This window comes from Syngnathoides biaculeatus, chromosome 16 (assembly GCF_019802595.1).
Source record: "Syngnathoides biaculeatus isolate LvHL_M chromosome 16, ASM1980259v1, whole genome shotgun sequence".
Classification (NCBI taxonomy): domain Eukaryota; kingdom Metazoa; phylum Chordata; class Actinopteri; order Syngnathiformes; family Syngnathidae; genus Syngnathoides; species Syngnathoides biaculeatus.
In genome coordinates this window covers 23960550-23973536 of record NC_084655.1, presented here as the reverse complement: position 1 = coordinate 23973536, position 12987 = coordinate 23960550, and the positions used below count along the sequence as shown (strand labels likewise).

General features: G+C 51.4%; 1 protein-coding gene across 4 annotated transcripts in view; it reads right to left on the bottom strand.

The window, feature by feature from the left end:
- Window positions 1-512: 512 nt before the first annotated feature.
- LOC133514777 (adenylate cyclase type 9-like) overlaps window positions 513-12987 on the bottom strand; it is a 32063-nt gene continuing 19588 nt past the window's right edge. Inside the window, exons 2-11 of one of the 4 annotated variants that reach the window (XM_061846730.1) lie at window positions 9629-9762; window positions 7180-7290; window positions 6866-7104; window positions 6696-6798; window positions 5106-5314; window positions 4622-4781; window positions 4395-4537; window positions 4081-4104; window positions 2365-3644; window positions 513-2281 (exon numbers count right to left, since the gene is read on the bottom strand). In XM_061846730.1, the coding sequence (XP_061702714.1) occupies window positions 2384-3644; window positions 4081-4104; window positions 4395-4537; window positions 4622-4781; window positions 5106-5314; window positions 6696-6798; window positions 6866-7104; window positions 7180-7290; window positions 9629-9762 (2384 nt within the window). In that variant the 3' untranslated portion in view covers window positions 513-2281; window positions 2365-2383. Of the gene's footprint in view, window positions 3645-4080; window positions 4105-4394; window positions 4538-4621; window positions 4782-5105; window positions 5315-6695; window positions 6799-6865; window positions 7291-9628; window positions 9763-12987 lie in introns of all 4 variants that reach the window. The other 3 variants (XM_061846728.1, XM_061846731.1, XM_061846729.1) reach the window with 3 other exon arrangements.

Sequence of the window (12987 nt, the reverse complement as noted above, 5' to 3'; positions counted from 1 at the left end):
AAATGACCATGGAAGTCAGCTGTAAGGCGCCTTAATGAACATATTGCGAATGAATAAAAAAAAAAAATAAAAAAAAAAAGGCACTACTCCAATACTTGACAAATATCCATCCATCCATAACTATAAATACTTGATTCTGGCACAGAAAGAAAAATGAAAGGCACAAGACATCCACGACTTTACAAGAATGTGTGTACACCACAATGGGTAATTTCAAATCATACACTATTGCTATTTCATCAGAAAAATGGGCATATAATTAATGGCATTTTGCTTGGTACTGCTCACGGGTTTAAAAATATAATATTTCAATTGTTCGTGTGTTTTAACTCTGAGCGCGACTTCAAATGTGTTCTGTTGGAGGTGACGTCAGCCCCAAGTGGGAATGTTTGCAAATCCAGATTCAAAACGAGTACTTCCGCTTGCACTAAAAGCGCTTTTGATTGTAATTTTTCAAATGTTCTTATTCATGTATTTGAATACTTTTAATCAGCGCATTGAGTCATCGTGTGTATGAAATAAATCGGCTTTTTGGCTATTTTGCAAACACAAAGGAAGGCCAAGAACCTCACAACTGTGAGCCAGACATATGAACCACTAAAAATAAAATAATAATAATAAAATGAAAAAAAAAAAAAATCATACGTAAAGCAAATGCCATAGAAATGTAAAAAAAAAAACAAAAAAGTGGAAATTGATGACATGATATGGATGTAAAGAGGAGATTTCTGGGAGTCTCGCGTCTTATTTTATCTCTCTGACCTTCAAGTTTTTTTTCAAACAAATATCAACTATTAATTGCCCATAGGTGTGGAGTGCAAATTGGTGTTTATTTATATCTGCCCCGTGATTGGCTGGTGACCGAGATGGAATCGGCTCCAGGATGAGAAGCGGTACGGAAAATTAATGAATGATGAACTATAAATATGACGTCGCTAAGGTGTCAGCGTAGGCTAGTGACTACGCAGAGTTCAGACTCCGAACTCAGGCTCGGCTGACCTCGGAGCCGTAAGAATGAAACTTCATCGCAGACATTCCACAAGAGTCTACACCGGGCCCGAAGAATTTACAAGAATTTTCACGACGACTTGGATTATAGCGGATAATTCGCGATAGACTGTGCGGGGTACGTCGGCACTGTATGAACGTAACGCCGGCCAATTCCAGGCTTTTGAGTGACTTCTAAAGCATACTTTTCCAGAAAAGCTTCAAATTGTAAGATGTCGACTTGAAATGTTTTCGGTAGGAAAATGTATTCTAATTATGATTTCACCAGTGTTAGCATAGGTTAGTGAGAAACCTGTATATAGATACGGCGGGGGTTCCACAAGGCTCCATATGAAGTCCAAATGTTTTTACATTACACTTTACATAAATGTCACAATTACTTGCTGTTGCAGTAGAAAAGCGGTGGAAAAACTTTCCAAAATAATTCAGGCTAGGTCGCAGCAGTCGGAACGCAACTCCGTCGACATTCAGACTTTTAAGTGTTTGTTGAGGCATATTCTTCCAGAAGTTTCCAAATTGCAAAACATTTGGACTTTCACTTTTCAGGCTGCATCGTGACAAGAAGAATCCAACGCAATCAACGATTTCAGTCAAGAAAAAACATTCGGCTTCTGTGATCAAAGTGCAAACGGCGACGATTCACATGAACAATTCGAGTTGCGATGGCAATCAAAAGAAGGAGAATGTTGAGCTTTCCTCGAATTCCAAAGACTCTTAAAGGCGCAGCTTCCTGATTCGCAAAGACGAGAACAAGTCGGGATGATCATTTCCAGCCTGCGAGACCAGCATAGAACTGAAATAAACCTTCGACGGCTTACAAAAAGGTTCCTCGTCATCCGCTGGTTTTAGATTTGAACATAAACGCAGCCACTCCACATGCAGCTTCTTAAACAGCTTTGGCGTTTTCACGACCAACAAAGAAAGCATATTACTCGTTTGAATCGTTTTCCGCCTCTAATGTCAGCAGTTTGATTATCAAAGGCAAAAGGCTGCAAACAGAGCTCGGCTTGGAAAGCAAAACTGTTTTGTTCCCTTTTAAGTAGGAAAAAAGTGGGAAAAAAAAAAAAAAAAGGCTGGAGTCTAGATGTTCTATTCTAAAGGCACTTATCAAAAGAAGAGAGATTAAAGGGAGCGAGAATCAAGTCGGAGGGTTCTGTTCCTTCCGACCTGGCGGAAGCCGCTAAGAATGTGCTTCCCTTTGGCCTTTTCCATTTGGTCTGGTTTCGAACGCCAACTGTCAGGTGGACGAGATGAAGGGCAAACGACGGCCATTCTGGAAAAAAAATAGGAACGCTCAAAGATGGAACTTGTTTGTCAATCGCGTCGTCCTGGGTGGACAGGAAAAAGGTTCCCTACCCAGAAAGCCTCGAAATGTTCACAGTCTGTTGGACTCTTGCCGGGACGCAGGCGTTGCATTCTGGGTGGGCTTTTCCGCCGCCGAGACGACGAGCCTGTTCCGACCGGCGACCAGCGGCGGACCCTCCGGGTCGGTGACGTGCACGGACGTCAGGCCGCCGTGCGATACGGAGCGCCTGGCGTGACGGGGCTGCGCCGAGGGACGCCACTGGAGCCCGTCGCCCCTCTCGCGGCTCAGCCCGGTCTTGGCGGAGGATCCGGCGCCGGCGCCGGGCACCACGCTGGCGATCTCGTCGGTCGGCGAGCGTCCGATGCTGCCGTCCACCTGCGCTCGGATCTCCGGGGACACGGAGAGCTGGTACTGCGGCACCGGGCCGCCGTCGCCGCATTTGGGGTAAAGGAAGGTCTTCATCTGTCCTTTCCCCTTGACGTTGACGGTGCCGCGGTAGTCGAAGTCGTAGTCCATGCCGCTGAGCACGCAGTAGCTCTCCTCGCTGACCTGGACGCGGCACTCCACGCCGGTGGTGTCCATGCGGGAGGCGATGTTGACCGTGTCGCCCCAGATGTCGTACAGCAGCTTGGTGGTGCCGATGACGCCGGCGGTCAGGGGCCCGTGGTTGAACCCGATGCGGAGCTTGAAGCCGAAGCCCAGCATGTTCTTGTTGAAGTCGTCCACCACGCGCATCATTTCCAGGGCGAAGTCGAAGAGGGCCCGCAGGTGAGCGTGAGGATGGGCGGCGTCGGCGCACTGCTGAGCGTTGAGGCCCGCCGCCGCCATGTAGGTGGCGCCGATGGTCTTGATCTTTTCGATGTTGGCGAAGGCCGGCGCGCGCAGCAGCTCGTCAAAGTCGCCGATCAGCTCGTTGAGGACCCGGTAGCACTCCTTGCCGCCTTCGTAGCTCTCTTCGTAGAACTCGCTGAAGTTGACGATGCTGGCGAAGATGACGCCCACGTTGTCGTGGTTCTTGGAGTAGCTCTGCGTGACCTTCAGCTGCTCCGCCACGTGGATGGGGATGATGTTGCGGAGCAGCCAGTCCGCCTGGTCCCGCATGTTCTGGATCTTGATGCGGTGCTGGTCGGCCTCCACGTTGCCGTGGTAATGGAGGCGGTAACTCACCTCGAATTCCCGGTTGAGGAACCAGACGAGGAGGAGGAGCAGGAAAAAGGCCACGCAGGCTTCGGGGCCCAGCAGCTCTTCGGGGTGGGCTTCGCCGCCGCCGCCGGCCCGCATCTCGGGTCGGAGAGCCGAGCTGTTGCTGCCGTCGCGCTGCTCGTCTGGCCTGCAGGAGAAACGAGGTCCGGTACGCACGGTGTTGGCAAAGTCTTGGTTCCCCAACTCCTTACCGAATGTGCCGCATGAGCTGATTAAAGGTGAGGGAAATATTGAAAACGTCTTTCCGCCGGGAAGTTTTTGCAAATTTTTAAAATGAAGAAGCAAATCAGTTGAAGTACGCCGTCCAATTACAGGGCACGTACGGACAAAACAAGCATTCGCTCACACTCACATTCACACCTATCGACAATTTAGTCTTCAGCCAACCTAGCATGCAAGTTTTTAGAAGGCAGGAAAAGCTCAGGCCAAAACGGGGAACGCGTGAAAACCCCACAAAGGAGGACTGTCACCCAGATTCGAACCCGGAACCTCCCGACTGTGATGCTAACCCACGCTTTTTTGTGTGTGAAAATGAAAGTCGGTGTGTGGCAGTGAGGACTTACCAGAAAAAAAGATTTGCTGCAACTCTAGAAGAAATAAAACACATTTATACATGAATAAAGATGCCCATTGAGAAGAATGCAGGTCACTGGGTCCACCTCCACAACCGGAAGCGTTCCCCAGCCTATTTATTTGTTTTTGTGTTCTTTCCGAGCCACCCTATGAGGAGGGCCAAAGGTGAGCGACAGTCTTCTGCTAGCCCGCTCCGTACCCAACCACAAATAGCTCGGATCCACGGTCTAATAACTGCTGAAAAGTAGCACGTTGCTCAATCTGAGGACGACTGACTTTGCAACGACGTCCAACTTGGTCCTACCTGCAGGGGGAGGTGAAGAGCAGCAAAAGAAGCGCCAGCCCGACGACGGTCGCTAAGCTCGAGCGCATCCAGTAGCTGAGCTGGCAAGAGTTGCAGAAGTGAATGATCGCGATGATGACGGCGCAGCAGATGAACACGGTGAACTGGAGGGGAAAAACCAGAGAAAAGCCTTCTTTCAATTTGGTACCGCGCAGGGAGAAAATAACCGTCGCAAAGTTCCGCCCCACCTGCGTGGAGTGACGCAGGTCGCAGGTGACGTGGGCGAAGACGGCCAGAGCGGGCAAGGACACGGTGACGGCGCCGACGAGGTGCCGCGGCACCCACGCCGACACGGCCTTCATCGCGGCCCGAGAGCACTTGGGAGCGCCGTCCAGGTAGAACGCCATCCTGGGGAGGCAAACAACGGGGAGCCGTCAACGGCTTCCTCTCGGGAAGTTAACATCATCCGGGAAACCACAAATTTCAAACTGCAAAGATGCAATTCAGCTGTTTTTCCATCAGCAAAATCAATCCATCTCACTTCCTGGGAAACTTTTATTTGAAATGGTTCTCGTTTGTTGTGTAAAAACGTATCTGGACGCCCGATTGTCATTCAGCAGTTTTCTGCAGTCTACGGTGTAATTTTAACATGAATCTGCAAGCCGACAAACCACAAACGTCCACTTCCTCATTCAGCAAATTAACGTCGACGGCTGCCTTTTTTCCCCTCACCGGACAGCAAACAAGAGCGCCAGGGCCTCCAGCAACGCGGCCGTGCCGGTCACGACGACGGCCGGCGCGGGCAGACGCAGCCGGGAAACGACGGGGCGAAGGAAACAGGCCGTGGACAAAGCCAGAAACACGCAAGAGCACAGCAGCATGTCCAGGAAAGAACTGAAGGTCGGGCTGGCGAAGGTCTGAACCGATGCTCGGGCCTCCACCTGATAGGGGACCGACACAAACTTCAATTGCAAAATCCGGCGAGTGACAATTTGTGCAGATTCAAATCATCGTGTTCGGGATAAAAAAAAAAAAAAAAAAAAAAATCGCATTTCAAAAGTCCGCCAGCAGAGGGCGCTGCGGCCTTACGATGAACCCTCTGCACTTTTTTCTTCAAGTCCTGCGGGAATTTTTCTCTGCCGCAGTTTTGACAGCATCAAAGGACACGAACACACTGGCGAAAGCATTCGGAAGAAACACAAAAGTCGGACACAGCGAAGGCTTGCAAGATACAAAAATACACGAGGCGTCTTTGACAGCTGCCGGACTCGTCGGCCACAAGTAAAAGCAAAAAAATACAAAAAAAACTACATCGAGGATTTGCCAAACTGTTGGCGTGCACGAAAGATTTCCAAGGCCTTCGCAGGATTTCACTCATTTCAATGCACATCAAAAACTAGCTGAATTTAACAGCATCACATCCATCCATCCATCCATTTTCTTTGCCGCTTATCCTCACGAGGGTCGCAGGGAGTGCTGGAGTCGATCCCAGTTGTCGACAGGCAGGAGGTGGGGTGCTTGCTGAAATGGTTGCCAGCCGACCGCAGGGCACATCGAGACAAACAGCTGCGTTCACAATCACACCTACGGGCAATTTAGAGTGTCCAGTTAATGTTGGATGTTTTGGGGATGTGGGAGGAAATGGGAGTGGCCGGTGAAAAGCCACGCTGACCGCAGCGCCTGTGTGGAGTTTGCATGTTTTCCCTGTGCCTGCCTGCGTGGGTTTTTCTCCGGGCACTCCGCTTTCTCCCGCGTCCCCAAAACACGCAGCATTAATTGGACACTCTAAATTGCCCGTAGGTGTGATCGTGAGTGCGACTCTTGTCTTTCTGGATGTGCCCCGTGATCGGCTGGCGACCGGTTGATGGTGTACCCCGTTGACAGCTGGGATATAGGCTCTCGCACTCCCGTGTCCCTCGTGAGGATAAGCGGCCAAGAAAATGGATGGATGGATGGATGGATGTTTTTTTGTTTTTTTTTTAACCAATTCACTGCTATTCGCTGACGCTTTGTGGTTAAATTGTAGTACCAAAAGAATGACTTTGGCACCGTCTCATAACACGATGACGCCAAGGAACTATGTTGACGTAAATTGAGGCCGTTCATTTAGACTGTTGGTAATTAGGAGCCTTTTTAATCGGGGCCCGTCACAGTTACTTGTAGATTAGCGCTCTTTGCCGCAGGGAGGAAACATGTAGTCCAGCGGGGGAAGTTCCGGACCATAAATCCCCCAAAAGCGGCACCCGCTAAACGGCAAGCGTTGGTCAAGGTGATGTAACGATGGCGGGACGGCGTCTCCGCGACGCACGAACGGGCCAGTACCTCTTCTTGATAGCTGATCTGGTAGGCAGACTCCAGGCTCTCATCCAGGAAAGTGAGGCAGAGCTTGTTAATGGGCGGCCTGTAGAAATAGTCCTTCATGAGGCTGTCAAAGAAGGACAAATCAGTGCCAGGGACTTTCACCGCCTCGGAGGATTTCCGGCCGTCCTCACCTGTCCCCTTTGATGACGTCCACAAAGTGGGCGTCGCTTCTCTCCCGGAAGTTCTTGGAGCGCAGCGGGATGAGCGCCGAGTGGTCCATGCCCAAGGCCCCTCCGGCCCACGTCTTCTTCTCCTTCTCCTGCAGCATCTCGCAGAGCGACGTCTGGCTGTTGTTCAGGGGCTGCAGTCGAGGACTCAGCAGGCCGTTGGGAGCCTCGGGACCGCGGTCCGCGGGGACCCCCGGGGGACCCTTGAGACCGGAAGAGTCCCGAGGAGGGACGCCGTAAGCGGTCGAAAAGAAACAGTCGAGCCGAGATGGTCCAACCTCGCCGTTGCTGGTCTTGCGGTCTCCACGGCGGCCGTTGGTCACGTCGCTTTCCTCCGGAACTTTCTCGTCTCCGGGCACGAGGACGACATCGCAGGACGGGCGCGGAGGCTGCAGCGAGAAAGAAGGCCATACGTCCGTTCTGCGGAATTAAACTCAACACTTTGACGGGTTGATTACAATTTGTCAGTGGCGGGCCACCCATTTGGTACGCGGGCCTTCCGTCGGGATTTCGCCAAACGAATCCACTTCTCTCAATTAGACGAGCAAACAAAACCAAAATGCAACGTGACTGCGTGACAAAACACCTCATACGCACCCGAGATGCTGATTTATGTATCGTAATAATTTGTGCGGCCCTAACGAGTTTACCTCTGGCTAGCCAATCCGAGGACGGAAAAATGCTGATGTCATCAGGCGCCAGCTCACGAGTTCTAGAGAACACATATCCATCCATTTTCTTTGCCGCTTATCCTCACGAGGGTCGTGGGGAGTGCTGGAGCCTATCCCAGCTGTCAACGGGCAGGAGATGGGGTACACCCTTTAACTGGTCGCCAGCCAATCACAGGGCACACGGAGACAGACCACAATCACGCCTACGGCCAATTTAGAGTGTTCAATGAATGTTTTTGGGATGTGGGAGGAAACCGGAGTGGCCGCCCGAAGAAAAGCCACGCAGGCAGGCACGGGGAGAACATGCAAACTCTACACGAGGTGGGGCCGGGATCGAACCCGGGTCCTCAGAACTGCGAGGCCAAGGCTTTACCAGCCGCCCTAGAGAATACATATTAAACTCAATGTACTCAGTGTATTTTAATGTTATTCTTTCTGTTAACTCAAACTCTCCGTTGAATGAATGAACAAAGTCAGTTTTTTTTTGCATAAAAATAGCAAATATATGGCATTAATGTTAGCAGCCCGGTGGCAGCAAGCGCATTCCAGTGATTCAGCGACAACAATAAAAATGACCTGCTATTTTTCCACTCTACAAGGTAGCTCAAATTTGAAATGATCTTTTTGAACTATATTAAATTTGAAATTAATTTGATCATGCTTTTATGCATTTGATTTCCTGGGGACACAAAAGGCCCATATTTGATGGCGGCGGCGGGGGGGGGGGGGGCTTCATTTGCCTACGCGGGTGACCAAATGACACGCGGCGGCGTCCATTCGAGTCAGGCCACTTTTGACCAACTTGCTGCGTGGACGACGTTAGCGGAAAAACATTGACCTTTGACCTCGGACCCTATCCCGAGTGGAACGGGATGGAGGTCATCTCTCCTTTCTCGCCCGCACGCCAAAGCTCATTAGACAACCGGCGCCAAAGTCTCACGCCTCAAGCTCCATCCTTTCTTTTTACTTCTTCCCCCCACCCAGCGATGCGTACGTAGCTCACGACGTTGGTGCGGCAGAAAGTTGAAAGCGGGCACAGTGCGGCGGTTCCGAGATCCGCTTTGAAGAGTTGCGGGACGCTCGGAATGCAAATGAGAAATTCCTCTGAAACGCGGCGATGAGGAGGATCATCGGGAGATCGGGAGGGAGGCTCGTTATGGTGTCGATGGCCGCCCGCCGTGCATCATATTTTGGGAGCAATTGCTCCCGCCCCGAGTGGATTCAAAGCAAGATATGTATTCATTTTACAAGAGATGCAAGGGTAATTGTTAACCTCGGAAGCTTAGGAGGGCGGCGTCAGGGTACACGGGACGCGTTCCTCGACGCCTCGCTCGTTTCTTCCCTGATTCCCCGAGATCGTACCGATTCTTGCATTGAGTGGACGCCGCCATCTTCAATCGTGGTTCCAATTTGTCACATTTGAGCTTTCGCTTTTGGCTCCTGGGGTCCAAAAAACGATCATTTGCTTGCAGAAAACAAACATGGTCACGAGAACGAGGAAAGAATATTATTTCTCGGGCGGCTCGGTGCGTCAGCCGGTAAAGCGCTGGGTTCACAGTTCTGAGGACCCGCGTTCGATCCCGGCCCCGCCTCTGTGGAGTTAGCATGTTCTCCCCGTGCCTGCGTGGCTTTTCTCCGGGTGGGCACTCGGGTTTCCTCCCACACCCCAAAAACATTAATTGGACACTCTAAATTGCCCCTAGGTGTGATTGTGCATGCGACTGTGGTCGGTCTCCGTGTGCCCTGCGATTGGCCGGCGACCAGTTCAGGGTCCCGTTGACAGCCAGGATCGGCTCCAGCACTCCCCGCGACCCTCGTTAGGACAAGCGGCTAAGAAAATGGACGGATATTATTTCTGGTTCCGTCTTGTAAAGCCAAGAATTGTGCATGCAAACATCCGCAACGCCCACATGAGGAAAAGCAAAAACTGTAGACGGATATCAAAGAAGACCTTCGTACTGGACCTCAGGCAAAGAGGAGGAAAAAAAAAAATTCCCGCATGAAAGATTCTTTCTAACATTTTCTGAAGTGTTGTCGTTGTTCCCCCGCAACTCACCTGGGGAAGGCTGCGGGCTGACGGGGCGCCATCAGCGGGTCGCGCTCCCCGCGAGTGCTCGCAGGCCGACTGGGGGCAGCCACGAGGAGGGGGCTTCTCCGGTTTCCTTCCGGAAATCAGGTAAGTCCTCAGGCCTGCCACGGTTGGGATGAAGCGACGGAGAGGCAGGGGAAAAAAAAAGCCATTCGTGTTAGATGCCTTCGGAAATCGGGACACAGAAGATTCAAGCAGCTGTTGGCTCATTGGCGCTTAGGACCTGTGGAACATGCAACAAAGTCAAGACATGTGAACTCCAAGTGTAAGCCCGCCCACCCACCATCGCTTTATCTTAAATATGAATCGTAACGGTTAAGTGGCGTCGTCCTGATTTGCTCCTCTTCCGGTTTGTGGCGTACGCGAGATGCGAACAGCATGAGGAACGTAGCGAAGAGCACACGTAACGACGAACTAACGCAGTACCAGGACCGAGCCGGGACGTGTCACATGGTACAAAAGGGGCATCTGGACTGCTAGAAATGCACAGAAGAAGAAAGTACGCGTTCCAACCAAGAACTCGATCGACCTTGGCTGACGGTTTGCTCATCTGGTGACCATGTACGTGAGAAGCAGGTACGTATTTCGATTGTCTGCTTGTGGTCGCCATTCTACCGTTCTACACTGTCGTATTTGTGACTTGTGTCAGTGTGTGTGTGTGTGGCTTTAAAAGGTGGGAGACTGCCACGCTTGAGCGACCGACCGCTCTTGCCTCTCGTTCGTGGCCGTCCGTTCAGCTTGTCACGTGACTGAGCCTCCCTCGAATGCGCTGCTGATGCTGACGTGTTTATGTTGCTCAATAGCGCGATGGAAGTTGCACCAGCAGCTGTGTCTACCCTTGAGCATTACAATCATCACAGATGACATGAGCTAAGGATGTTAGACGTGCTGTTGTGTCGGGCGGACGCGCTTTCAAGTAGACACGTTGCACTTTATCTTCTTTTTTTTTTGAAGTGTGAGCAGATCCTCAACTTTGGACATTCTCCATCGTTTCCTTGTCGTTTATTTCCACACAGAGTGGCCCGTCCGTCTGCTGTGACATCAATCAATGCTGGAAAAAAAACTCTTCCCGCGTAGCTCCGAGGCAGAGCTTTTGCCTTGACCTTTACGCTAATCGAATTGAATCGTTTCGACCCCGATGCCCCGCCAAAGCCCGATTCTCGTTTACGGCGGGACATCGCGCAGGCCCGCTCGCGGGACTCCGACTGCGGGGAGCATATTTGGCCCTCGTGAGACGCGAGGACGAGGGCCAAATATTTGAACACCCGCGTCGGCCCGGTCTGTCGGCACACTATCATTTCCGTCACTCCTATGCGGTATGTGCATATGTATTTTTGTATAGCTTTTGGAGTTAAAAGGAAGAAAAAAAAAAATCAAATAAAGGCAACAATCGGCTTCCATCTTTTTGGGAATAATTTGGGGAAGGTCGTTCGCAATCTCAATTCCACATTTGGAATGAACTGCCCCCCCCCCCCCCCCCCGGCCCCCCCAGCAGTATCAATGACATCTGACGTCAGCTCACCGAAGCTCATTTTCACAGGCACCCTCCAAAATCGTGCCCAAAGTCTTCCCGCAGCTGCGGAATGTGGTTGCCGCACAAAGTCGCTGCAAAATGGTCCAAGCTGATTCCAGTCTGGCCTCATCTGTCAGCCTATCCATTACCGCAGCGAACAGGAAGGGGCTCAGACCTGATCCCTGATGCAATCCCGCCATCACCTCAAGAGTCCCAATGACAGTATTTGCCTCTATGCGGAAATATGAAGTCCATTTTTCACAACATGTCCTAAGCGGTAAGACGGATTCAAATTGAAGACAGGAGCAAAAGAACTCATTCTGTCCACCAAATAAGGATTAAAAAGATGCAATTCTTTAGTGGTGCAATAATAGTTCTCTTTTTTCCCCCCAAAGTAGAATGAAAATGAAAACATTTAAACAAAAAGTGATAAAGAATGGAGGGAAGTTGAGGGAAAGTAAAATGCAAAAAATATGAAAGAATCACTGAGTAGTTGAAGCTGCTGCGTTCTTTCTTGAAAAACAACAATGGCATAGATCCAAATATGAACTCCTATCAACAACTAAGCAATTCCACCAGACTTTTCTGAGCCGTTTTCTCGTTTTAAAGGTGGACATCGTCCGTTAGCAGGAGACGTTGTCGACTGGGCTCCTCCCCGCTTGCTCCTCGAGCTGCAACGCTCGGCGGATCTCCCGCGTGCGTCAATGCGTGCCTGCAAGCGTTCCCGTAGCGACCGCAAAAGCTGCCGGGAAGCCCTGCAGGTTCCAAGAAGACGACTGCAAATCCGTCGTGTCTGCCTCCAGAACCCAAAGCGTCTGTGTCCAGAACCACCGCTGGAGCGGAGACGCTCAACTACGACTGCATATTCAAAATTTCACCTGCACAGACTCCGTCCGAGTCCCAACAAACAAGCAGAACAAACCCGAAGTGGCTTTCTTGCATCTGCTCAAATCGAGCAAGACGAAGGCCCGACCGAGATCTGCACGGGCCGGCGTTCGGCGGAAGTGCCGCGTTGCTGTAGCCCGATCGATATCCGGGAGAGGATGCATGCGGATTGGAGGGACGGCGGCATCGGAGCGCTCGTTCCCTCCATCGCTGCCCCAGAAGGGCAAAGAAGGCGCCAAGGAGATTTTTTTTTTTTTTCGTCCTGACTCCTCTGCAAATGCTGGCACGCTGTCGAACGTGGACGCAGACACGCTGGCGTGGGACACAGACGTGCAGTGGACTCGCGCCGCCGACTCGTTTCACGGCGCGAATCGAATTCTACTCAGCCGCCCGCATCCGCGCCAACGTTTCTTTTGTCTCCTATTTTGGACGTTTGAAGAATCCAAATGAAGGCGCACGCACATGACATGTGAGGAGAGCATTTTGACCGTTTTCCAATGAGTCGGCAATTTTCTGCCAAGCAATGATGATGGTCATCCAAATTTGGTCATTGCAAACCAAAATGGGAGACTTCAAATCAGTTGTTTTTTTGGGGGTTGGGGGGGGGGTTGGACACGCCCACCAAATGTTATGGTATGTTCCCGGTGGCCACGATGACCCTGTTTCGGGCCACCGGAGGGAGCGAACCAAATGCCACCAGTAGTGTGACCTGTGGGCGGAACGGGATTCCGACTTAGCCGACTTCCAGTTCCGGGAGTGCAGCCGCTTCCTTCGGGCGTTTCCACAGGTCCATTACGGTCAGCGTAGCGGGAGCCGCTCCGCGGTTGAAGATGCGCCGCGTGTCGCGAGGGCCCCGTCCGCATTTCGGGCAGAGGTTGACGACAGTATTGTCGATACGAGCCAAATAGCCACTGAGCGAGCGGCTTCG